The 24,261-nt window shown below is 37.1% G+C and overlaps 1 protein-coding gene across 1 annotated transcript; it reads left to right on the top strand.

The window, feature by feature from the left end:
• The first annotated feature begins 624 nt into the window (after positions 1 to 624).
• LOC113060184 (serine/threonine-protein phosphatase 6 regulatory ankyrin repeat subunit A) lies at positions 625 to 18,483 on the top strand. Its single transcript, XM_026229073.1, has 28 exons — positions 625 to 842; positions 4,465 to 4,548; positions 4,657 to 4,735; positions 4,855 to 4,925; positions 6,267 to 6,467; positions 6,655 to 6,742; positions 6,851 to 6,993; positions 10,199 to 10,411; positions 10,512 to 10,590; positions 10,677 to 10,791; positions 10,979 to 11,061; positions 11,189 to 11,252; positions 11,505 to 11,573; positions 11,664 to 11,804; positions 11,892 to 12,003; positions 12,083 to 12,109; positions 12,193 to 12,267; positions 12,402 to 12,603; positions 13,333 to 13,420; positions 13,512 to 13,629; positions 13,742 to 13,961; positions 14,676 to 14,763; positions 14,855 to 14,938; positions 15,880 to 16,025; positions 16,128 to 16,210; positions 16,333 to 16,415; positions 16,499 to 16,590; positions 16,958 to 18,483. Exons 1-28 carry the CDS (start codon positions 816 to 818, stop codon positions 17,239 to 17,241), a joined length of 3,159 nt encoding a protein of 1,052 aa, XP_026084858.1. The 5' UTR covers positions 625 to 815; the 3' UTR covers positions 17,242 to 18,483.
• Positions 18,484 to 24,261: the final 5,778 nt, after the last annotated feature.

Genomic DNA, 24,261 nt, shown 5'->3' with positions numbered 1-24,261 from the left:
CATGGCATGTATTGTATATGCTGTCAATTAGGCTATATCATATGATGCACAAGTTAACAAAGTTTTGAGTTTTCTTTGAGGATTCATAAGCTTTTGGGTACACTACATCTCTAGATCATATTTTAAATTGACCTTGTTATAGCTGGTCAATTCGAAAAATAATTTGTCTTTATAAAATCAAACTTGCCCACAAAATATAAATGGAGCTGGCATTATATTTCAGGAAGAGGGTCTCTAGCAGTGTATAATCATCATATTTGGGGTCCTTGGCATCAAAATGTGTTAAAACCCCTGCACTTGAATCTTATGAAAGTATTTTCTAGGACCAATACAAATAGAAACTGTTAGAAACAACTTTGTAACCCTAATATAATCTCCATGAACCGTCACTTTAGATGTGAATTAATTGTAATGCGTGTTGTATTCAACAACATTGTAAAAAGTGAAGTGGAAGTCACTTTGCAATAGAGAAACACGCTCTTCTTGATATGAAACGTACTGTAAAATTGTTACGCACACACACAACAGCGTTCCACGGTTCACAAGCAAGCGTCTCCAACGTCTGGCTTTTAACCAATCGTCGTTCTTTTTACTGTCGCTCAAGCACTGTCTAGCCAATCATCGTACCAGTTCTTTGCGCGGTAGCAGTGGCGGTAATGTTATGGAGTTTTCTCCCCTTCTCTTCAGTGGCAAGTAGGAAACCCCAGGCCTACTGGAAACGCTAGATTTACCGAAATCAAAACATCAGCATTCCAGTGGTGTTGGTGAATAATATCCGTTTAGTTCTGCATGAGAGCCAAGAAGAGCATCGAAACATGGTGGTTCTCAAAATTAGAGACCAGGTGAGTGATGTCTGAAACAGCTAGCCGAGTTAAGCTAACGAGTGCTAACACGCCAGTGAACGACCCAGCAACCTCACATACAATTAAACTATCCAAAGTCATTTAACTAAAGCCGTTTCAGTGGACGAATACGTGCTATGTTGTGCTATACGCAAAAAGCAGAGCGAAATGTAATTTGTAGGCATTTGTCATCTCACGCAGAAGGAATGTAACGTTAGCTTATACTTGCTAAGCTAAATGTGTGCGAGCCACGATATTAGAATAACGGGCTGTGACTGATGAAGTGTACACTGTTAGTTTAATAATCATCTGTAACTGTTATAAGTAATTAATAAATCGCACAAGTCTTCTGCTTACTTGTGTTAGGGCTTGGGCAACAGTTGGTCTCGTGAGGTTAGATGGTTAACATCTTTTTGTCCACTGCTGGCTTTGAAAATATCGGAATTGGTTTTGATTAAAATAGTTTTGTTTATAGATTGGAAGTCATATAAAATTATAACTTTAATGTCAGTCTGTGTTAGCCGACACGACAGGTGTATGGTCGCCCATCAGTGATGTATAAATCCAGTCATGCTTTGCAGCTCCAAAACATTAATAAAATATTGATAAAAATCGGGGGTTTGGCAGTTTGCCATTTTGGTTTGGCAGTTGATATATGTCAATCTTAACATGGTATGTGAACTTTTATATAAGATCTGTCTAGCATAGGGGAGTTTAAAGAATAGAGTGACTTTACAGGTGAACTGATCCGGTCAGGCCAGTGGTGTAGAGTTTTACTTGCTCTGTCAAAATTTTACTGTCTCTGCCACAAAAAAAAAAAAAAAAACATGCTTTTTGTTTTTGTTTTAAACGCATGTAACCTAATAAATTCTAATAAACAAAAATTCTAATGAATAAGGTTATGATAGTTTTCAGTACCACAGCAAAACCTACTAGCCTTACTAATACAAAGTTAACATCAGGTATATACAGCAGTTCTGGTTTCTTTCCTAACTGTTATTGTTAGCTTGAAACACAACTTACTGTTTATGAAGACAATGCCAATATGAGAATTTTGACATAACTATGCGAAATTTGACATAAGAGCAAATCGTCTATTCAGGTGTGATAAGACATGGAAAAGAACTCAATTGCTGAACTGAGATTTCTTTGGTATCGTCTTGTGATTAAAAGGGATAAATTAGCTTGAAGGCTTAAATGGGTAAGACGTAAAAACATGCAAATGATAAAATTTTGTGACAGTAGCTGTCCTGACTGTTATTCACTCCAGCCCCAGGACATCAGGCATTTTTTTTATTCTGTGAGCCCTGCTTATGCACTTGCAGTGTATTCCAGGTGTTCTCCGGATGTCAGACCCATGACTTTGGCATTTCCAGTTCCTTGTTCTCTCCGTTGACTTGCAGTAAAAGTAGGAGAGCTTGTATCATGTTGTCTTAACGCTTGTACATTTACACATTTACGTCACCTGGCGTGTGTTGTCTCCAGTTAGGAAGGACGAGGAGATACAGACGAGCTCATCACCATGGGGATGGCATTAACTAGAGGAGCTCGTTAAAGGAGACCGAACACGATCGCATCGCTTGATTGGACGATTAAACCCTGTATGCATGCAGTAGAGCGCAGGCCACATGTGACAAATAGAGCCTTGTCTCGGCTTAGAGCCACTGGAGGAGTCTTTTCAAGTGAAGCTTTCTTCAAGCACAATTGTTTGCTTATGTTCTCACGACTCTCAGTGTAAGCTTGGCCTTCATCTGATAACCTGAACTGAGACTAACTGGTTTAGCTGAGCTAGCGAAGATCTGGGTAGATGAACTCTAAATAATCTGTGGACCTTTTTTTTTTTTTTTTTTTTTTTTTAGAAGTAGTAGTAATAGTTCAGCTGCATGCATATAAAACAAAAAATCTTACATTTTTCTTATTGTGCTTTAAAAATGTGTGCTGTCTAATGTGACGTCAGATTTACGAAACTTCTCCAAACCTGTATATAGCTCATGTAATTTTGAATGCCGTGCGGACTCTGTTGTTCTCAAGGGTAGTGCGTGCCCGTGGTGTGAATCCTGAGGTAAATTAACACTTGGCTTGGTTATCAGAATTTTCTGCATCCCATTTCACAATACTCAAGAATGTGTGACTGAACACTTCCTGTAACTCGGCATAGTGCACATACTTCCCATGAGTCACAGCAAGCCTGTACTGCAGGAGATGCAAAAGATGCATAGTTCTAAACATTTGTTTTTAAAACTGATGGTAAAGTATGGAATATCTATAGAGATAACATGAATAATCTGGAGGAAATGGGTCTCTGCACAGGAGAACTCGTCAGTGGTTTTCTTTGAATGGGTTGCACTCATAGTTTTATTTGGCTTCTCTGTCACCTGTTGGATCTTGCACTGTTTTTGCTCGTGAAAGATGGCTGATTTGATTAACATGAACTTAGTTGTCTGTGTCCTTGCTGAGCCAGTAGCACAAGCTTCACTGCTGGGAGGAACAGTGGTGTCCAGCACTGACTCATGCCGGTTTGGAGCAGATCTGCACTGTCTGCACCATCTGCTCTCTCCATGCTGATGCATGTTTTGCATCCATCCTTCAATTAATGATGAACATATTTTGTTATCTATTATTTTGAGCTTCCTCTCTGGTTCCTCTCTTCTAGTTTTAAACCAGCCCATTTAACTTATAATGAAGGTAATTTGTTTTAATATTTGACAGTTTAGAATCTTGAAAAGTAAGCTTCCTTGAACTGTTAAAAATGTGCCACATTTATTGGAATAAGGATCTGATCGTGATATTGAAATTAATGTTACAATTTTCAAATGCTGATCTAATAGAACTGAGCTATCCTCAATTCAGGATTTAAAGAATCTAAAATTGAGTACATTTCTGTTTTTTGATTTGTTACTCTGTGGATCTGGTAGAGACATGTCTGAATTTCACTTCTGTTTCCTCTCATAGCCAAATTGTAAAAATTGCCACGTTGGTAATGAATAGAGATACACCAGTTGCAATTTTCTTGGCCAATTCTGATTTTCTTTTAAGTGTGACCTGCCGATACAGATTTTTACTGATTACGATTTTCTTTCTAAGAGCAATAGCCTAAGTGACAGCATATACATACCATGTATAGCTCATCACCATAAAGTTGACCTGACTTTAACTCTCCTTGATGCCCACACCATCCAAGACGCTCCGCTGCACGCTGGAGCTCACCACCAGCTCACTTTGAAAATAAATTACTTCTGGCCACTTTGGCCCGGTTAGGGAAAAAAAAATGATGAGTGATTAAAGAGTCGAGTGTCAATTCGCACTGCAGCTCAAAGACAAAACGGGGATATAGAGGTTGGTTTTATTTTGAATCACTCTGGCCCTTGAGGATGCACTTATATAAGCAATACCCAGGCAGTCTCATGACAACAATACCTCTAGGTGTTGTTGCTTCTGTTTGCTGTCGGAAGTCTACGGGATAGTGATTCAGCCATGTTTTGCCCAGCTGTGGCAAACATTATATCAGACTCTGCATTTAAGTTCACCTCTCAGGACACCGAGACAGTGTCACAGTTCAGATTTGGCCATGTTTCTCATTGTCAGTTTTGCGATCTGATGTGTGTGTGTCTTTGTCTTTCAGCCTGCCCTTCTAAAAGCGATTTTCAATGTCGATCCGGATGAAGTACGCTCTCTCATTTTCAAGAAAGAGGATGTGAATGTACAAGTAAGATTAAAAAGAATAAAAACTTTGTCATGGCTGGATTTTTTATTTATCCACCTTGTATTTTGAAGTGGTTCTCTTAGTAATAAAGAAACTTTTTTTTTTCCCCAGGACAATGAAAAAAGGACTCCGCTGCATGCAGCTGCTTACCTAGGAGATGCTGAGATTATTGAGCTCTTAGTTTTATCGGGTAAATGCGTGAATATTCATCATAATGAAGCTAATTTTCTGAAGCTTTGATTCCAGGTGTCTTCAGATGTGGCTTTGATGTATTGTTTTACTGTTATTCATGTTTTGCTTGTGATGTAGGGGCTAGGGTGAATGCCAAAGACAACAAATGGCTGACTCCTCTGCACCGCGCAGTAGCATCCTGCAGCGAGGTAAAGCCACAGAGACACACACTTGGATTCTCAAGGTTTTGCCTGAAGTCTGCTTCTTGAAGAACCGAATTGTCACAGAACCACAATATCAGTAGTGAATACCAAAATCTTGACACAGATTCTGGCATCACGGCAAAAAATGATATGCTTTTGAAACAATTATTTTATTGAAATTTTTTTAAATATTCATATACACATTTTCAAGTAAACTACAGTTTAATCTAACGATAAGTAAACAATCTATAAATTAATAAGACATTGCATCTAGCAATTATCAGAGTAAACGGTAATAAAATAAATGAAAACTTAAAAATAAATAAACCTCTACAAGCAAAGGAATACATAAAGCAATTAACCAATTATATAAGTACCATATTTTTCGTACTATAAGTCGCACCTGAGTATAAGTCGCATCAGTCCAAAAATACGTCATGATGAGGAAAAAAACATATACAAGTCACACTGGACTATAAGTCGCATTTATTTAGAACCAAGAACCAAGAGAAAACATTACCGTCTACAGCCTACAGAGTGCGCTCTGTCTTCAGTGTAGACTACAGGAGCACTGAGCAGCATAGAGCGCCCTCTCGCGGCTGGAGACGATAATGTTTTCTCTTGGTTCATGTCTCTTGGTTCATTTCTCTCGGTTCATGTCAAATTAATTTTGATAAATAAGTCGCACCTGACTATAAGTCGCAGGACCAGCCAAACTATGAAAAAAAGTGCGACTTATAGTCCGGAAAAACGGTAATGTAAAAGTTCCTGTTAGGTTTGTTGGGTTTCTGTGAATTTAAAAAAATGACTTAAATATGCCTTTATACAAATTAAAGCCTTAATTTTGCAATACTAATAAATTAAGATACATTTACTTTAGCTGTAAAAAAAAAAAAAAAAAAAAAAACACACACATCTTGGAAAAATTATGTGAGTTTATGCCTAAAACAAGAGAATACGCGTCAAATATTTTTGCAGTGTGAATAGAAGGTACAGTAAAGTAATATCCATATTCTAGTGGTTGAGAGCAGAGCTATTTTATAGTAATGAAGATTGGAGGTTGTTGCTAATGAAACTCATTGTTGGATCCTTATGTATTGTGTTCAATTAATTCCATAAATTAGATTTTCCTAATCTTTAAAAGGTCTTAAATATACTTAATCTGCAAAAACCCTGTCTCTGAGACTTCAGGCACTAATATTTTTGACTTGAGCTCATACTTGTTAATTGACAAATTGTGACTTGGTTGAAGTTGTGAAAGTATGCAGCCAAAAATTAAGGGAACAAAGTTAAAAAGTAATCTTCTGATAATTGATCGTTCTCTTCATGTGACCTTGTGTGTTGCAGGAGGCGGTGCAGGTTTTGTTGAAGCACTCTGCTGATGTGAACGCTCGTGATAAGAACTGGCAGACTCCTCTACACGTGGCCGCTGCTAACAAGGCAGTCCGCTGTGCTGAGGCGTTAGTGCCACTGCTTAGCAATGTTAATGTATCAGATAGGGCTGGACGCACAGCTCTACACCACGCTGCCTTTAGTGGCCACCTGGAGGTCAGTGAACATCCATTTGCATGTGTGTGGGATATTGAAATTATGTTCAGAATTCATAAAGTACCTTGAGGTAAAATTGAGAGATAAATATTTAACGTTATTTAAATTCAGGGGTTTTTTTGCACACTGCAAATGTATTGTTTTATTAATGTCCTCCATGTGAAAAGTATGCATGGTTTTATGTCAGATGGTGCGGTTACTGCTATCCAGGGGAGCAAATATAAATGCGTTTGATAAGAAGGACAGAAGGGCAATCCACTGGGCAGCATACATGGGTGAGACAGAGCGATTATTTGTTTTCCAGCCTCTTTCACAACCATATGTGGGATCTGTAAATTCAAAACCCTTTCAAATCCTCAAGTCGTCTCTTTTCTTTATCTCAGGACACATGGAGGTGGTGAAACTGCTGGTGTCTCATGGTGCTGAGGTGACATGTAAGGATAAGAAAGCTTACACACCACTCCACGCTGCAGCGTCCAGCGGGATGATCAGTGTAGTGAAGTATCTGCTGGACTGTGGAGTGGATGTGAGTGTTCACATTGTCATACTTTCTTAAAGGGACAGTCCACCCAAAAATGAAAATTCTGTCATCATTTACTCACCCTCATGTTATTCCATACCTGTATGAGTTGCTTTCTTATGTTGAACGTAAAAGAAGGTATTATATAGATTGCTGTTAACAGTTGTTGGTTGCCATTGACTTCCATTGGAATCAATAGGCAGAATCAAAATTTTTAATTTTACAATTGGTGTCTGATTCCTGACCTTAGGTATCCGATTCCAGAATTGAAATAGATCTTCGATTCCTAACCCTACATGAAACTAATGTTATGATTAGAGATCGACCGATATGGGTTTTTCTATAGCCGATGTTTAGAGGTCAGGGTCGGCCGATATGTGCTGCCGAATTTTAGGACTGATATTTTGAAGTTTTCCCCTTCATTTGCATGCAAAAATGTCACACTAATAATAAGTGGATGCACAACATTTCTAAACTTATCATCATTTATTGAGCACTGACTTGAACCATCTCTCGAATCTTAATTTTGTGCACTGCACAGTATTAAAATAAAAAATGTATCCAAAGTTAACCAAACTAATCAATAGACTGACCAAGTATTAAATATATAAAACAGATATATATATATATATATATATATATATAGCTCGGTTCAGTGTCGCTGTCCGTGATACGCGGCTCTCTCTCTCGTGCGCACCGAACACAGCACGCGAGTAACCAGCTGCTCTGTTCAGCTTTTTTGTTTTTGGATGTTTTAATGTTTAAATCGGCAAGCGGTAAGGCTTAAAACATGTGAAGAAGATAAGCTTTCGTGACGATGCGCAGCAGTGGCCCGTCAACTGTCATGAGCATCTTTTTAGGCTGGCCTCAGCCAGTCGGTTATATAAAATATCAAGGTGAAAGTCATCATAGCTTGCTTAGTATAGACCCAGCTCCCAACCCAACCTCGAGAATAGATTAACAGCTATATTTTTTTTATCGACCAATAAGAGTCTCACGTTAATGCAGATAATGGCCCACCACTAATATATATATATATATATATAATCTGTTTTATATAAGTCAATCATTTCCATAAAAGTTTTAGAGCATTTATCAAGAAGATTTTTTTCAAGTTTGTTGGAACATAAATGTAAACTTAAATATACATTTAAATAAAATTGTATAAATAAAAATCTATTAAACTGAAAAATATATAAAAAATACATAATAGTAGTGCTGCAAACACACTAGCAACCAGGAACATTTGTGTTTGGTATAAATGACACAGAACATCTAAAGTGCATTCTAATTTCAAACTTGCATCGCAGTCTGTTCATTATTAAAATAAAGTACAGTCAACCAAACATATAAAAGGTTACACTGGTCAGTTTCAATAAACCGTAGTATACTGGTCCACTCTGCTGTTATGCCAAGGACGTTTTTGCTCATGTGAAGAGGATGATCTTTTCAATCTAGTTTACATTAAAAAAAATCTAATATTATAGGTTAACATTCAGATACATTGCAAACATGGAAACATTTGGAAATGTGCAGAACGAGATGTTAGCAATAATGTCCAAATACATCTGGTCAGACTCGCGCTCGCTCATCCTCGTATGCACACACTCATGCTCTGTCTCGATCTAATGCACTATAAATGCCGGATTTTTTTAAACAAATAGGCCTCGCGGAACCCACAAATTCTAAATCGAATATTTTGCAGAACAGGATTAAACAAAAAAGTACTGGTCATAATACTTGCATAAAATGTTTGATTTGAAAGAAGCACTTCATTGACTGCTCAGCACAGCCACAAGCATCACAGTTATGTTTTTGATAGTTTTATTTTTAATGCTAGTATCATTTGAAAACATTGCAAATGCGTTTTAAAATACAACAACGACCACCACAAAACCATTTAAAGAGGCGCATTCAGAGGACTCCTTGACAGGAAACAGTCAACAAAGTAAAATTATCTCAAATGTATCTCTCTTGATTTTATCAAATGATCATAATCACATCTATTCATTTTACAGTCCTGCTACTAGCATTTTATTTAGACTAAAACCCTTTTAATTCAGGTGAGAAGCCAGCTATTGTCTGCATCAAATCATGCTTCCGGACAAATGTCATTCACCGTTCTGGGCAGCTTCAGGATAGCTGTCTCTCTGAGCACGGTGCTGTCTGTGAGCAGGCCAGTAACGTAGCCCTCAATCACACTGCAGTGTTCGTGAGAGCTGCAACATCTCCGCCCCATTTACAGAGTGAAATTCTCTGACTACCTTTATCTCCCAGGACTGTTGTTGAATCTTCTAAAAGGTTTGACTTGGGATCCTTCACATTAGGCAGCAGCAGCACTTTCCATCGCACCAATAACAAGGAGCTGCCCGCCGACGTGCCTGACTTTAAATCGGCACTACTAAACACGGATACCGTCTGATGCCGATATATACAAAAATGACAAATATCGGCCCGATATATCGGTCGACCTCTAGTTATGATTTCTCCTTGATTTACAGCTTGTGAATAATAGAGAGATGTTTTAATTAGTAATTGACCGATATAGATTTTTTTGATGGATGATGCTTACATTTATCACAATATTAATTTAAAATAGCCTGGCATCACCAGTGCTATCAAAATAAAAGTCCTGATGCTTTCAAAATAAAATAATCTGGTACTCATCAGCCACACAGAAAAACAAAAAGCCAAAAATAAATAAATAGCAGTTTCTTTACTTTTTTCAATTACAGCATTTTATTAAAAGGTGTTTTTTTGTGTGTGTATTTTTGTAATTTAATGGCAACAATGTTGCAAAGATGCTTCAGTTATGTACCTGTTTATATTGATCAGAGTGTGAAGTGTGAAAATAAGCATTTTGGCAGTGAGCAAGATTTTCAGTTTGGCAAATGAGTAAATTGGCAGTCAGTTTGATTGACAATAACATAATGGAATGCTTCACTTAACGTGGTTTGCTTTTACACAGGCATTTGTACTTATGTTTATGGGGGTGGTTGGGTCCAAGTATGGTTCAGATGGCATCATGCCAACCTTTTCATCTAGAGATCCACTTCAAAAGAACTAAAAAAGTAGTCTGCTGTGCTAATCAAGAACATCAATGACTAATTGGGCTGCACCACAATACTTCAATCACACATTCTACTAGACACAGGTTTGAAATTAACTGGGTGTGAATGTCTGAACATTTGAATTGTGGACATGCTTACAGATGAATGAGTCAAACGCGTATGGGAACACGCCGCTGCATGTGGCATGCTACAATGGTCAGGATGTGGTGGTGAACGAGCTGATCCAGTGTGGTGCAAACGTGAACCAGGTTAATGAGAAGGGCTTCGCACCCCTGCACTTCACGGCTGCCTCACGGCACGGAGCACTCTGCCTTGAGCTGCTTGTGGGAAATGGAGCTGATGTCAATATCAAGGTGGGTCTTCTATTATTGCTGTACATTTATGATGTGTAAAAATCTCCACTGAACTCCATTGAAGCTTTTAATTGGTTGTTTATAATTGCTTTTTATGCAGAGTAAGGATGGTAAGACCCCTCTACATATGACCGCAGTCCACGGGAGGTTCGGAAGATCTCAGGCAATTATTCAAAATGGTGAGTCTTCAGTTTTGACATTTCCCATTACTGATGTGCAACCCCGCAGTATCTGACAGTGTCTTGTTTGTTTCGTGTATGTGTAGGTGCTGAGATAGACTGTGAAGATAAGAACGGGAATACTCCTCTGCACATCGCAGCTCGATATGGACACGAGCTTCTCATCAACACACTGATCATTAATGGAGCTGATACAGCCAAGTAAGAATTCTCATTCCCATGTGCTTGTTAATTACTGAATATAACAGCTTTGTTTTATTTATGCATTTAGGGAGAAGTTCATTATTCAAATCCCTTTGAAAACCCAAGAATGTTGTAATTGATCCCACATGCATACACAGTGAGATGCTCCAGTCTGTCTGATTGTAACATTCGATCTTTCTTTTAGAAGGGGTGTTCATGGCATGTTCCCACTGCATTTGGCTGCTCTCAGTGGCTTCTCGGACTCCTGCCGTAAGCTGCTGTCATCGGGTAAGCTGTATCACTGCTCAGATAGCCAGCAAGTGCACTTTTTGTGCATGGATTACATCATTTATTGCTGTGTAATAGTGTTCCCTTTTCCTTATGAAGATAAACTGAGAATATCTCTGTCTTCCAGGCTTTGATATAGACACCCCTGATGATTTTGGAAGGACCTGTTTACATGCTGCTGCTGCTGGCGGGTAAAATTATTTTTATGGTCTGTGACGTGATGACAATATTTATTGAAAATAATAATAGTAGTTTGCACACATCTAGATATATAGATCAAATATTTACCGATGGTTGCAACACAACATCATTAAATTGAAACTTTTCTTGAAAATGGTATAAAAGTTTGTCATCGTCCAGCTTAGTGAATCCAATTTAATGTTTCGTTCAAGAAGTTTGAGCATGTGTTTCATCATCTAATCAAAATGTGTTTTCCACCACAGAAACCTTAATTGTCTGAATCTTCTCCTCAACACGGGGGCAGATTTCAACAGGAAGGACAGCTTTGGAAGGTGAGTTTACCTTTACACTCCCATTCATTATGCTTTTGGCTCTATGATAGTTTTGATTGTGAGACTTGTGCAAACAATCTCTTTTTTTAGGACACCTTTGCACTACGCAGCTGCAAACTGCAACTACCAGTGCCTGTTTGCTTTGGTGGGTTCAGGAGCCAACGTCAATGAGCTTGACAAGAGGGGCTGCACCCCCCTCCACTACGCCGCTGCTGCTGACGCAGATGGAAAGTTAGTTACAGTTTTGCATACTAGTGATCCGTGTGGGTAACTTGTTAAATGACGTTCATTTACTAGTCTCTCTCATTTCCTAACTAGGTGCCTGGAATATTTGCTGAGGAATGACGCTAACCCAGGGATCCGAGACAATCAGGGCTACAATGCAGTGCATTATGCCTCTGCTTATGGACACCGTCTGTGTCTAGAGCTGGTGAGACGATTTGTAATGATGTGATTGGGTCTATGTTTTTAATATTTTTGGCTTACTGTATTTCTGTCCTCCTCATCAGATTGCAAGTGAAACTCCTTTAGATGTGGTAAGTGCTGTCACACGCAGCATAAACCTCTATTGTCACAGAGTGATGAGACCTAAATAGATCTGTTGTGTCTTGTTTTGAAGTTAATGGAAACCTCAGGGACAGACATACTGAACGACTCTGATGTACGTGCTCCTGTGAGCCCTCTACACCTGGCTGTGAGTACAGTCTCCATCTTGTTTGTTCACCAAATGCTGGGAAACATTATTTGACTCCTTTTAATTCTCTTACACTTTCTGGCTTGGGATCCTCTCAGATTATGTTTAACGGTTGTTTTAATGGATGTCGTCAGGCATATCATGGACATCACCAGGCTCTTGAGATACTGGTTCAATTTCTGCTGGATTTGGATGTGAAAACAGCGCAAGGACACACGCCGCTGGACCTGGCTGCCTTCAAAGGCCATGTTGAATGTGTGGATGTGCTCATCAACCAGGGGGCGTCCATCCTAGTGAAGGACTACACGCTCAAACGCACCCCCATCCATGCTGCTGGTACGATGTACAAAGATAATGAGATGACGTGAAGTTCAGTTATTTGCATAATTCTACTAAACACCGATCTGTTGTAAATCTGATTTTCTTTTTATTGGTTAAAGAGTTAGTTCACCCAAATATTAAAATTATGTCTTTGATGACTCACCCTCATGTCGTTCCAAACCCGTAAGACCTTCGTTCATCTTGGGAACACAGTTTAAGATATTTTAGATTTAGTCCGAGAGCTCTCAGTCCCTCCATTGAAGCTGTGTGTGCGGTATACTGTCCATGTCCAGAAAGGTAATAAAACATCATCAAAGTAGTCCATGTGACATCAGAGGGGCATTTAGAATTTGTTGAAGCATCGAAAATACATTTTGGTCCCAAAAAAAAAAAAAGACTACTTTATTCAGCATTGTTTCCTCTTCCGGGTTGTGAGTGTGACTCCTGTGACTGTTGACGTACGATGCTGCTGACGTCTTATCTTTGTTATTGGGTGCGCCAGAAAACACGTCAACAGTTATTTATATATATATATATATATATATATATATATATATATATATATATATATAAACAAACTATAACTGATCATGGATTCTTGACACAAGGCAGAGCTAACACTTCTGTTCATATTCAGCTAAACAGGCACAAAGTTGATATTATCGGCAGATTTCTCATTCTAGTGGATATGTATATCTGTTTAATCCTAATGCCAGAATGTTTTACTGTTCATATCTCTCGCAGCCACAAATGGTCACTCTGAATGTCTCCGTTTGCTTATCGGAAATGCTGACCTGCAGAGTGCAGTGGACATTCAGGATGGGATTGGCCAGTAAGTACATAAGACTATTTTCCAGTTTCTCCTTATAGAAGATCATGGAGATTAGAGATTGTGGAGTCTTATTTATATACGTGTTTCCCAGGACGCCTCTGATGCTGTCAGTGCTGGGTGGACACATAGACTGTGTTTACTCCCTTCTTAATAAAGGAGCCAATGTGGATGCCAAAGACAAGCGAGGCCGCACTGCTCTGCACAGAGGGGTAAAACATGACTGATTTCCTTTGGCACTTAGAGGATTTCTACTGGCACTGGCTCTCACCTGTGCTAGTGCTTTTAAGAGTGGCTCATGGATGTGTGTGTTGTTCCATCCAGGCGGTAACAGGCCATGAGGAGTGTGTGGAGGCTCTGCTGCAGCACAGTGCCAGTTTCATGGTACGGGACTGTAGGGGGCGCTCTCCAGTGCACCTTGCGGCCGCCTGTGGCCACGTTGGGGTTCTGGGGGGCCTTCTGCATGCTGCCCAGTCAGTAGAGACCATTCCTGTCATCACTGACCACCAAGGCTACACACCCCTGCACTGGGCCTGTTATAACGGTGAATAAACACACTTGCCAATCACAGATTGATACACCCTACCTGTTTAAAGCCCTGCTCACACCAATCTGATCTCTGCAGGGTGCCCACTCTCATTGAAATATCAGGGATTAAAAAAAAAAAGTCATAAATCTCTATAGTTCAATGTAATGTAAAGCAAACTTAACATTTTCTGTCTGGTTATAATCTGCTTGAAGGCTCAGGAAGGCGAAACCTCTTGAGCTATGTTCAAATTGAAGGTTTTTTTAGGGACTTTTATTAACTGATCAGCATAATTTATTATAATCTTATTTTAAGCAATATTAGTTGGAATACAAACAGAATCTCTTCTCTCTCAATCGACTGGACAAGTCATTGGTCAGAAAGGGTGGGAACCCTGCAAAATGTTAAAACAGTTCATGAAAGCATGTTGTTCTGAAACCTATAGATGGCATTAATCCGAGAGACAACTCCTATATAATTATTAATTTATTTTAAATAATATGGAGAGAAAAAAAATAGTTGAGACTTGTTGGAAAAGGATTCATTGGCATGCAGTCTCATTTTAAAATCTCTGTTGAAATCGCAAAGGTCTGATTTATTTTGACTAGATCATACAAGGTGAATTTCCAACAAGTACAATCACAAAAAGTTATTATTATTTTTTTGTTTTCTTTGAGCAGGACTCCAGAAGATTCCTAAATAAACCGTTGTGATACCAAATTGTCTCTGCAGGTCATGACACATGTGTTGAAGTGTTGCTGGAGCAGGAGTTATTTCATAAGACTGAAGGGAACACCTTTAGTCCCCTTCACTGTGCTGTGTAAGTGGATTTGGTTTGGATTGGTATGTGTTTGTGTGTTTAAAAGGGCCAAATATTGAAGATGTTTTTATTTATTTTTTCGTACCTTCAGTATAAATGACAATGAAGGAGCAGCTGAGATGTTGATAGACACATTTAGCCCTGCCATCGTCAATTCAACTGATTCCAAAAACAGGTACTGGTCCTATTCTGTATATTCATTCTTTCATCAGTTAAGATTGATGGGGCTCGTGAGGACTCCTTTTGTTTGTTCTTTTTTTTTGAATATGAATTAAGTTTTAAAACCATTTCATGTATTTAATGTAATCTCAATGGTGGACAACACTGTGTTGTTACTGTTAACTAAAACTTTTAAAAATCCTTTTAGTTATAGCTGAAATGAAATAAGACATTTTAGATAGACTTAATTTAGTAAATTAAAGTTCTAAAATGACTAAAACTGAAAAAAAGGATATAACAAAAATACTTACAAATAAAAACAAAAACTGAATTTATTAAAATAAAAGCCAATTAAAAATATTAAGAAATACTATGATAATTTGGATGTGTGTGTGTGTGACCTGGACCACAAAACGAGTCATAAGGGTAAATTTTTCAAATTGTGATTTATACATCTGAATAAATAAGCTTTCCATTGATCTATGGTTTAGGTTATGACAGTATTTGGCCGAGATACAACTATTTGAAAATCTGGAATCTGATGGTGCAAAAAAAAAAAAAAAAAAAAAAAATCTCCTTTGAAGTTGTCCAAATGAAGTTCTTAGCAATGCATATTACTAATCAATAATTAAGTTTTGATATATTTGTATATTATATATATGGAACATGATCTTTACTTAATGTCGTAATGATTTTTCTCATAAAAAAATTCATAATAATAATTTTGAACCCTACAAATGTATTTTTGCCTGTTATAATACAAATAAACCAAATTGACTTAAGACTTTTTTTTCTGTTGGAAATTCAACCAAAACTATTCTATATGATACCTATGACACATTATGCTTATGGTAACAAATAATAAATAATCATTGTAAAAAAATAAAAAATAAAATAAAAGTTTTAACCCTGACTTTGTTTGTGGTCCCATTTGAACAATTTTCCTCTCTGTAACAGGACTCCTCTTCATGCTGCAGCGTTCACGGATCATGTGGAGTGTCTGCAGCTCTTGCTGGGTCAGAACGCACAGGTGAACTGTGTGGATGCTGGAGGCAAAACCCCACTCATGATGGCTGCTGAGAACGGCCAGACCAATGCAGTCGGTAGGACTTTGACACTCAAACCTCTCATGTTTCTGAGGTTCACAGTTAACTGAGTTTGTGTTTGTTTTTTGATGTGTCATGATGTCTGTCTGTGGTTGGCAGAGGTGTTGGTGAGCAGTGCAAAAGCAGATCTCACGCTACAGGATGCCAACAAAAACACTGCTCTCCATCTGGCTTGCAGTAAGGTAAGAAACACGCTGTTCTCTCATGTCTTAATTCTTCATAATATGTAAGGATGTAGTATAGATTGTGTGATGTTCTAATATCTATTACGGTCACTGTATTGACTTTCATTTGATCTCTGTAGGGTCATGAAACCAGTGCCTTGCTGATCTTGGAGAAGATCACTGACAGAAACCTCATCAACTCCACCAATGCAGCTTTACAAACGTATGGTCACACATAATGCACTTACACTGATTTAAAAAGAATATAATAAAACATAAGCCTAATATGAAGTTGTCATGTTCCAGGCCCCTGCATGTTGCAGCCAGGAATGGCTTGACTGTGGTTGTCCAAGAACTACTAGCTAAGGGTGCCAGTGTGCTAGCCGTGGATGAAAATGGTAAATGCTGATGATTTATGACCTTAAAATAGGGTTGGAGATGCACAAAATGTATGTGAGTGTGGCTTTATATATGCTATAAATACGTAGCACAACTATTTTGTTGTTTCTTGATCATCAAATCAGTATATCAGAATGATCAAGTGAAAAAAAGTGATGTTACATACAGCCAAGAAAAAAAAACAAAAAAACTTTGATCTCCCAATTTGTAATGTCTTTATAGATATTATATTATTTTTGTCTTCTGTTTAGGTTATTTTTGAAAATGATAATTTTATCAGTATCCATTTTTCTATTACTGCAACATGCTTGTATTGTCCCCAATTGTAAAACCGGCCTGACGGGTCTCCTCTCATTTCTCTTAAAGGCTACACTCCGGCCCTTGCTTGTGCTCCTAACAAAGATGTGGCAGATTGCCTGGCGTTAATCCTGGCCACCATGATGCCAGTGTCTCCCGGTGGAGGTGCGGTACCCAGCCTCACGTTCAGTGCCATCAATCACTACACCAGCCCCTCCAAAAGTGTCACGTTCGACAGTCTGCCCATGCTCCGCTCCGAACACAGCTCCTATTGCAGTTTCAACAGCATCAGTCGCCACGACGGCTTCTACAAGGATGACGAGCTAAATGACTCTGACTCAGAGACTTACTGAGGAGGAGGAAAGGAGAGGCGCACATCTTGTCTTAATTACCCAGCGACCGGCCACTCTACAGAGCCTTAAGAGTCTCTACACACAACACACACAAATACACACACACATGTATGAGGCACAGCAGGCTGGCCCTCCCAGCCCCCTTATCCATCAGCTCAACTTCTGCCAGCACATCATGCCCTACACAAATATGACGGATAAGTGGGCGGACCTCCAGACACGGCAATAAAAGACAAGAATGGACAGCCTGGGACCAACTTTTTGCACAAGCAGTTTGACACTGTCGTAGTGCAACTAGGGTTTGAGATTCAGATCTCGAGGGAGGGTTTGAATCAGTCCCTGGTGAAGGACTGGGATATTTGTGATGCTTTCAACGGTTTCAAGTCAGTGTGCACTTCTGAATCGATCATTTACAACTTGTGTGGGGGGGGGGGGGGTGATTTATTTTTAAAATACGATTTTAATATCGGTCAAATTCTCTGTCCCTCTGAGGGGGATAAAAAAAAATCAGCGTTTCATTAGTTTAAAAAAAACCAAGGGCAAAATTGAGGACATGAACATCAGCATTGTTATGCTTTTGGCCACAAGCATGAGTGAAGTTAAACCGCTGACTGTCTCCATCTTCAGTTTTAGGATAAATTATTCTTTTTATCTATGGTATTTATTTTTACTTTCCATATTTCATCATCATTTTGTGCCTTCATGAATTACTGTATGGAGAGAAGGGGCAGCTTGAAAGAACAAATCTACGATGCACAAGAAGCTCAACACTACGTCTGTGAGAAGCACTGAAAATGATGAGGCAAACGGCTCCCAGCATGCTTTGCTCCAGAATGAGGAACACTGTGTAAACCAATGGTAGAACAGCATTTGATCTCTTTGTGTGTTGATATATGAATATAAATATATATATATATATATATTATATTTTTTCTGGCTCTTATTAACATGATTTGTTTTGGGCAGGTATGCTCGCTTTGATTTAGCTAATGAAACCACTCGATCCTTCTGTGATGGCTTGTCAGAAACCTGTGTTTGTCTCTTTTTAAGCTTTGATTCTGGAATGATTGAAACTGGAAATCTGTTCAGTACAGCTTCCCGGCTGAGAGGGGGTCAGCGGGTATCTGTTGGCTTTCCTGTCCTTTTTACGGAGGGGTCGAATACCACTGCTGCCCCCTACTCACAACCAGAGATTCCTGTATATTTTATGGTTGATTAAATAAATGAGTTCAGTACTTTGAATCGTATTTTTCTTATTGTCAAATATTTAAGAAAACCATGTACAAGTCAAGGAAAACCTGGAAATATTATGGAAATGTTACTTCCAGACTTATTTTAAATACATTTGAATAGGGATATATATGCATACACACACACACTACTGTGCAAAAGTCTTTGGCCACTAGTATTTTCACTGGGTGGAATGACAGAATCCGAAGAAGAAAAAGACTAAATCCAGAAGAACTGTGGAAAAGTATCCAATCCAAAAGAAACTCCTGCAAAACCACCTGCACCTTGTTTTAAACACAAAGGATTGTTTTCTTCAAGTGTCTTGGGGAGGTTACCGAAGTCCTTCTGGAATTAGTCGATCTTTTTTCATTTATTTATTTCAGATTCTTTGTGTTATTCCAGACATATTGGATGATGCTGAGATCAGATCTCTGTGTGTAGCACTGACAAAAATCTCACTGGAATATTACAATTAATGGCAAAGATAATGTTTGGAAACATAAACTGATATTTCCTACTGACACACTACAGCAAAATATAGAAATAACTGGATTAAAAACATTTTGTGTTGGTGAAAATTCTAGTGGCTTTTTGCAGGGTAGTTAGTGTGTGTGTGTGTATGTATGTATATAAATATATATGTGTGTGTGTGTAGCATGGATATATAATTTATGTATTATTATTTCAAAGGGGTCATGAAGGTTCAGCACATGCTGCCTTTTTGCTTCTTGGACAGAGTGTAGGAGAGTTCAGACAGTTCATCTCTCTCTCTCTCTCTCTCTCTCTCTCTATATATATATACTTTAACTGAGGATGATGATGATAAACAAATCATCTTCATCCTTATCATCATCACCAGCACAATATTAATGAAAACACTAAAAGACAGAGAAAATACAGACATAAATATAATTCAACTCAAATGTATTTGCATAGCTCTTTGCAAAATACACATTGTTTCAAAGCAGCTTTACAGAAAATGCATGTGTCTACAGTCTACTACTGTATTTAATATGATGATCCTTTGATGACTGAACATTTTCTTCTTGTCGGACATTTAATAAGAAAAACGTGCAAAGAATGTGTAAAGAACATGAAATCATGGATCCATCCTGCCTTGTCTCAACGATTCAGGCTAGTGATGTGATGGTGTGGGGGATATTTTCTTGGCACGCTTTGGGCCCCGTAGTACCAGTTGAGCATCATATAAACACTACAGCCTACCTGAGTATTGTTGCTGACCATGTCCATCCCTTTCTGACTACAGTGTAGCCATCTTCTGATGTCACGAAGCTCAAATCATCTCAGACTGGTTTCTTAAACATGAGTTCACTTTACTCAGATGGCCTCTGCAGTCACCAGATCTCATCCCAATAGAGCAGCTTTGGGATGTGGCGGAATGGGAGATTCACATTATGCATGTACAGCCAACAAATCTGCAGCATCTGCATGATACTATCATGTTAATATGGATCAAAATCTCTGAGGAATGTTTCCAACACCTTTTTGATGCAGTTCTGAAGGCAAAAGGGGTCCAACCCAGTACTGGCAAGATGCACCTAATAAAGTGGCCAGTGAGTGTGTGTGTGTGTTTATATATATATATATATATATATATATATAATAAATAGGAATAAAATTAGGAACCTCTTATATAAATACCACATTGAGTAGTGAACCTTTGTTGTAGTTTTTTTTTTTAAAGACATAGAAGTGTGTGTGTGTAGAATTTTATATTATTTTATTGTCTGTAATTTGCTTCTGGGACAAAGCGCAGTAGAGTTCAGATATGTATGTACTTTCACTGAGAGCTGCTCTCCTGCAAGGTATTGCTCCTAAACTTGAGCTTTAAAATAAAATGTACATGTAAATTAAATTAAATTAAATTAAATTAAATTAAATTAAATTAAATTAAATTAAATTAAATTAAATTAAATTAAATTAAATTAAAATATAGAAGTGTTTGTTCATTTATCATTTATTCCTAAAACATGGTTGTTGACAGTATTTTCTGATTTATGGAGTGATAAAAAGAGATATGTAAAATCCCCTTTGTAAAAACATTTCACTATAATTTCACTATAAAAAAAAAAGAACTGAACTTGGCTTTATACTGTTTCTGATTTCTATTTTGGAAATGACCGTAAATGAGCGCAAATTTAATTAGATTATGCTAAAACATAACACTTTGTAGTTCGTTATGTAATCCATCTACTGGGGAAGTATTTTTCTTTTATCTTTCTAATGCTCTCAGGAATAAATTGACCTTGTTTGACCAGCATCTTATTAATAAACTGACAAGGCAAATTTCATATAGATGAGCAAAATTTGAAAGAAAGCTCAAGTAGATACAGATGACGAGAAACACTAAATGGGAGAAAGATAACTGTGTTTTATATATATATTTATATATATATATATATATATATATATATATATATATATATATATATATTACCATCATATCTGAACAGGTTTTGGATCTCGCCTTTTGTCAAAGACCAATAATGACAAAAATGGCGACTAGAAAGTTGACCAAATGTACAAGTCAAGTGACTAAAGTTTGTCTTATTTTAATATCAGAACAAATGCTGTTATACTGTAAAGATAAAAACCACAGACAAGCAGAACACACAAATCTTTTATTTAGAAATAGGAAACGGCAGGAGAATGTGAAAAAAAATAAATAATAATAATTGTATAAATTGTCTCAGAACTAGAAGTTCAGAACCAGTATTTCTCATGATGTTTTATTATCATTCTCAGTGAGATATGCAATTATATATATTATATAAAGAATAAAAAAGTCTCCATGTGAGCCTTCATGGTTATAAGTGTAAAATAATGATTGGTTGTCAACATTCTTTCTTGACCATATTCATTAAAATACTTCCTACAATTTTGTTTCCTTTATTTCTCTAATATGTCCGGTAGTCTTTTACATTCATCATACCCCTTTAAAGGTTAAAGCCATAATTACCACAATCATTATAAGACGCTATTCTGAGTTGTTTGTCTCTAAGGGATCCATGATGACGCAATAAGGTTAATTATATCAGTTGTGGCACTCACGGTCTGTCCAGATTTTCTTTGAGAAAAAAGGCCTCTTATGTTGTGTATAAAAGCCAAGACAGAAGGCGATCCAACTGCAAACTGACCCGGAAAATACCTCAGCCACTGCAAACATGTGAGCTCTTTCGGTCAGGTGAAGATGTTGTGGCGGTCTGAGGAAGACTCTGTAATGTCTCTGTGTTTGTGTTTCGCATCCAGGTTGACAGTATTGGCTCTGATGACACTTCTGATGGTCTCGGTTGAGTCGGACCTCTCAAATGAAGAGTGGAAGTCTCTGAGTAACCCACAGAGCAGGACCTTGGTGAGTCTCACAGCAGCTGATCCTTCTTTATGATGTTTATAGTGTGAGAGTTACATTAGGAATTGTGTTTTCTATTAAGAATATTTTTCATGTGCTCAAGGCAAGATTGCAAGCCAAAAAAAAAAAAAAAAAACATTGTTTTTCAGCCACTGGCAAATTTGGGGCTATTTGGCATTGCATAATGTGTTGTTTCAGACTGGAGGACATTTTTTTTTTTTTTTAATCATTGCACTTTATATTTGCATCTGTTGATTGAAATTAAAATATATATTTAAAGGCTGTTTTCTCAAAAAAAGTTTTTTTTTTTTTTTTTTTACACTGAGCCAGAAATTTCCATTTCAGTGTACTTACACCAAACTTTACAGTTTTATTCCGTAACCATATTCTGAAGGGTTTGTTCACTTATCATTAGCTTTATGCAACATCTTGTTCCTAAATCATGGTGAAAATTAATTTTTCATGGCTGTTGGAAGTATTTTTTGATTTATGGAGTGCTAAAAAGATACTTTACTATTAAATTTAAATTTAAATGTATGCCTTTAGCAGACGCTTTTATCCAAAGCGACTTACAGTGCATTCAGGCTATCAGTTTTTACCTATCATTTTACTATAAAATGAGATTGGAACCTGGCTTTATCCTCAGATTTATTTTCTGGAAATGTATGCAAATTAGTGCATATTTCAGTAGATAATGCCAAAACATAACACTTTAGAAACCATGTTTGCAGTTTGTTATATAATCAATCGACTTTTCACTTATGAGATCTTTTTGTTCAGATTTTCACCCTCTTCATCTAAGGCCTTATAATGTTGTTGGAGTCTCAAAAAAGTTTGTGGTAAAAGTCAAAATTTGGCACATAAAGAAAAGACAAGATCACATTTGATTAAGACTTTTTCTAATCTAAAATGTATCTTTATGGAAATGTTTATTATTTAGACAGACACTGTGTATTTGTAACTTTTTTAGCTTCATTTCTTTATTTCTTTATTTTTTTATCCTTATATTCGTATATTACAAATATAGAAATAGCATAAATTGCTCTTTAAATTCACATTGTCATTTACCTGTCCAATATTTCCACAGTTTTTCCAGATCCTGCGGTCATATCTTGAAGACAGAAAGAGTGAAGCGATGAACAGGAAAACAAACATGAAGGAGAACAAAAACAGCAATATAGAAGATACTGGTTATGACAAGTACGACCTCTATCGTCACAATGACATTTATGATGTTTAGTTGAGGATTTTATTGTAAATCATGTAAATTAGGTATTAGGTCTAATAGTTTAAGAAATGTTCAAGTCATTATGTCTGCAATGATGTTTTGCATAGTAAAATTAAAATACACTTGCTGGACAAATTTCTGCCTGTTTTTCTTAATATATTTCACATATATAGTAATTAAGTGATTCATAATAGTTTCTGTTATTAATGTTTTACAAAGTGAAAAACTAGTTGATCCATGCAAAGCATGTCAAGAAACATACTGGTCACTTCAAAGTATCATTCCTCTATATTTTAAATATTTTTTTTTTTTTTTTTTTTTTTTTTGTTGACCAAAAAAGTATGAGAATGAAAACAGTGGAATGAAAATTTGATTTTGTTTAGGAGTATGTTCTATGTCATCTACTTTGTCAATCAAATACTCAAAGCCTGTTCTTTTCTACTTGCATCCCATCCTTATTTCTGTTATACTAACAAACAAAAAAAGCAGTCTGTGAAGCAGGCATTATCCAGAATGCTTGTGACAGAGTAGAGTGGGCCTCTTAAAATAAATGACTGAAAAAATATATTATCTTTATTAAATGCTGATGATTTCTGTATAAATATTCAAATAAATTAGTTTAAAATAAAAGTAATGAACTCTATATCCATGGTTTTTAATACTCTCAGGAATAAATTGACCTTGTTTGTCCAGCATGTTGGGAAATTTCAGATCAATGAGCAAACTTTGAAATACATCTAAACTAGATACCAATGAAGAGAAACACTTAATTGGGAGAAATTTCCATTTCTTTCCTTTTTTTAAACATAAACCTGTAAAGGAAGAATAACAGATTTATGATGTGTTTCCTAATGTAGGTTCATAGCAAATGTTGAATGTTGAACCTTTTTTTCACTTTTAAAATAAGCAAAGAATTGATATTTATTGTCACATTGTCCATTTTACATGTTGATTAAAAAATGAACGTAAAAATAACAATATTAGTAACAAAATCAATAACAATATCAGTAAATAATTATACTGTAAGCAACTGTAAATGGCATCTATACTCATAACATAAATAAATGAGTGGACCTGCATCATGGGAGTGCAAATTATAGGAGTGACATCCAGTCTATCCAGTAGGTGGAGACATGAGCTCTCATTTAATTTTAACTCAACACAGACCATAGAAGAAGAGCAGCAGGGGTAC

The sequence above is a fragment of the Carassius auratus genome, chromosome 41 (genome assembly GCF_003368295.1).
Source record: "Carassius auratus strain Wakin chromosome 41, ASM336829v1, whole genome shotgun sequence".
Taxonomy (NCBI): Eukaryota; Metazoa; Chordata; class Actinopteri; order Cypriniformes; family Cyprinidae; genus Carassius; species Carassius auratus.
This window is presented reverse-complemented; position numbering and strand designations above follow the sequence as displayed.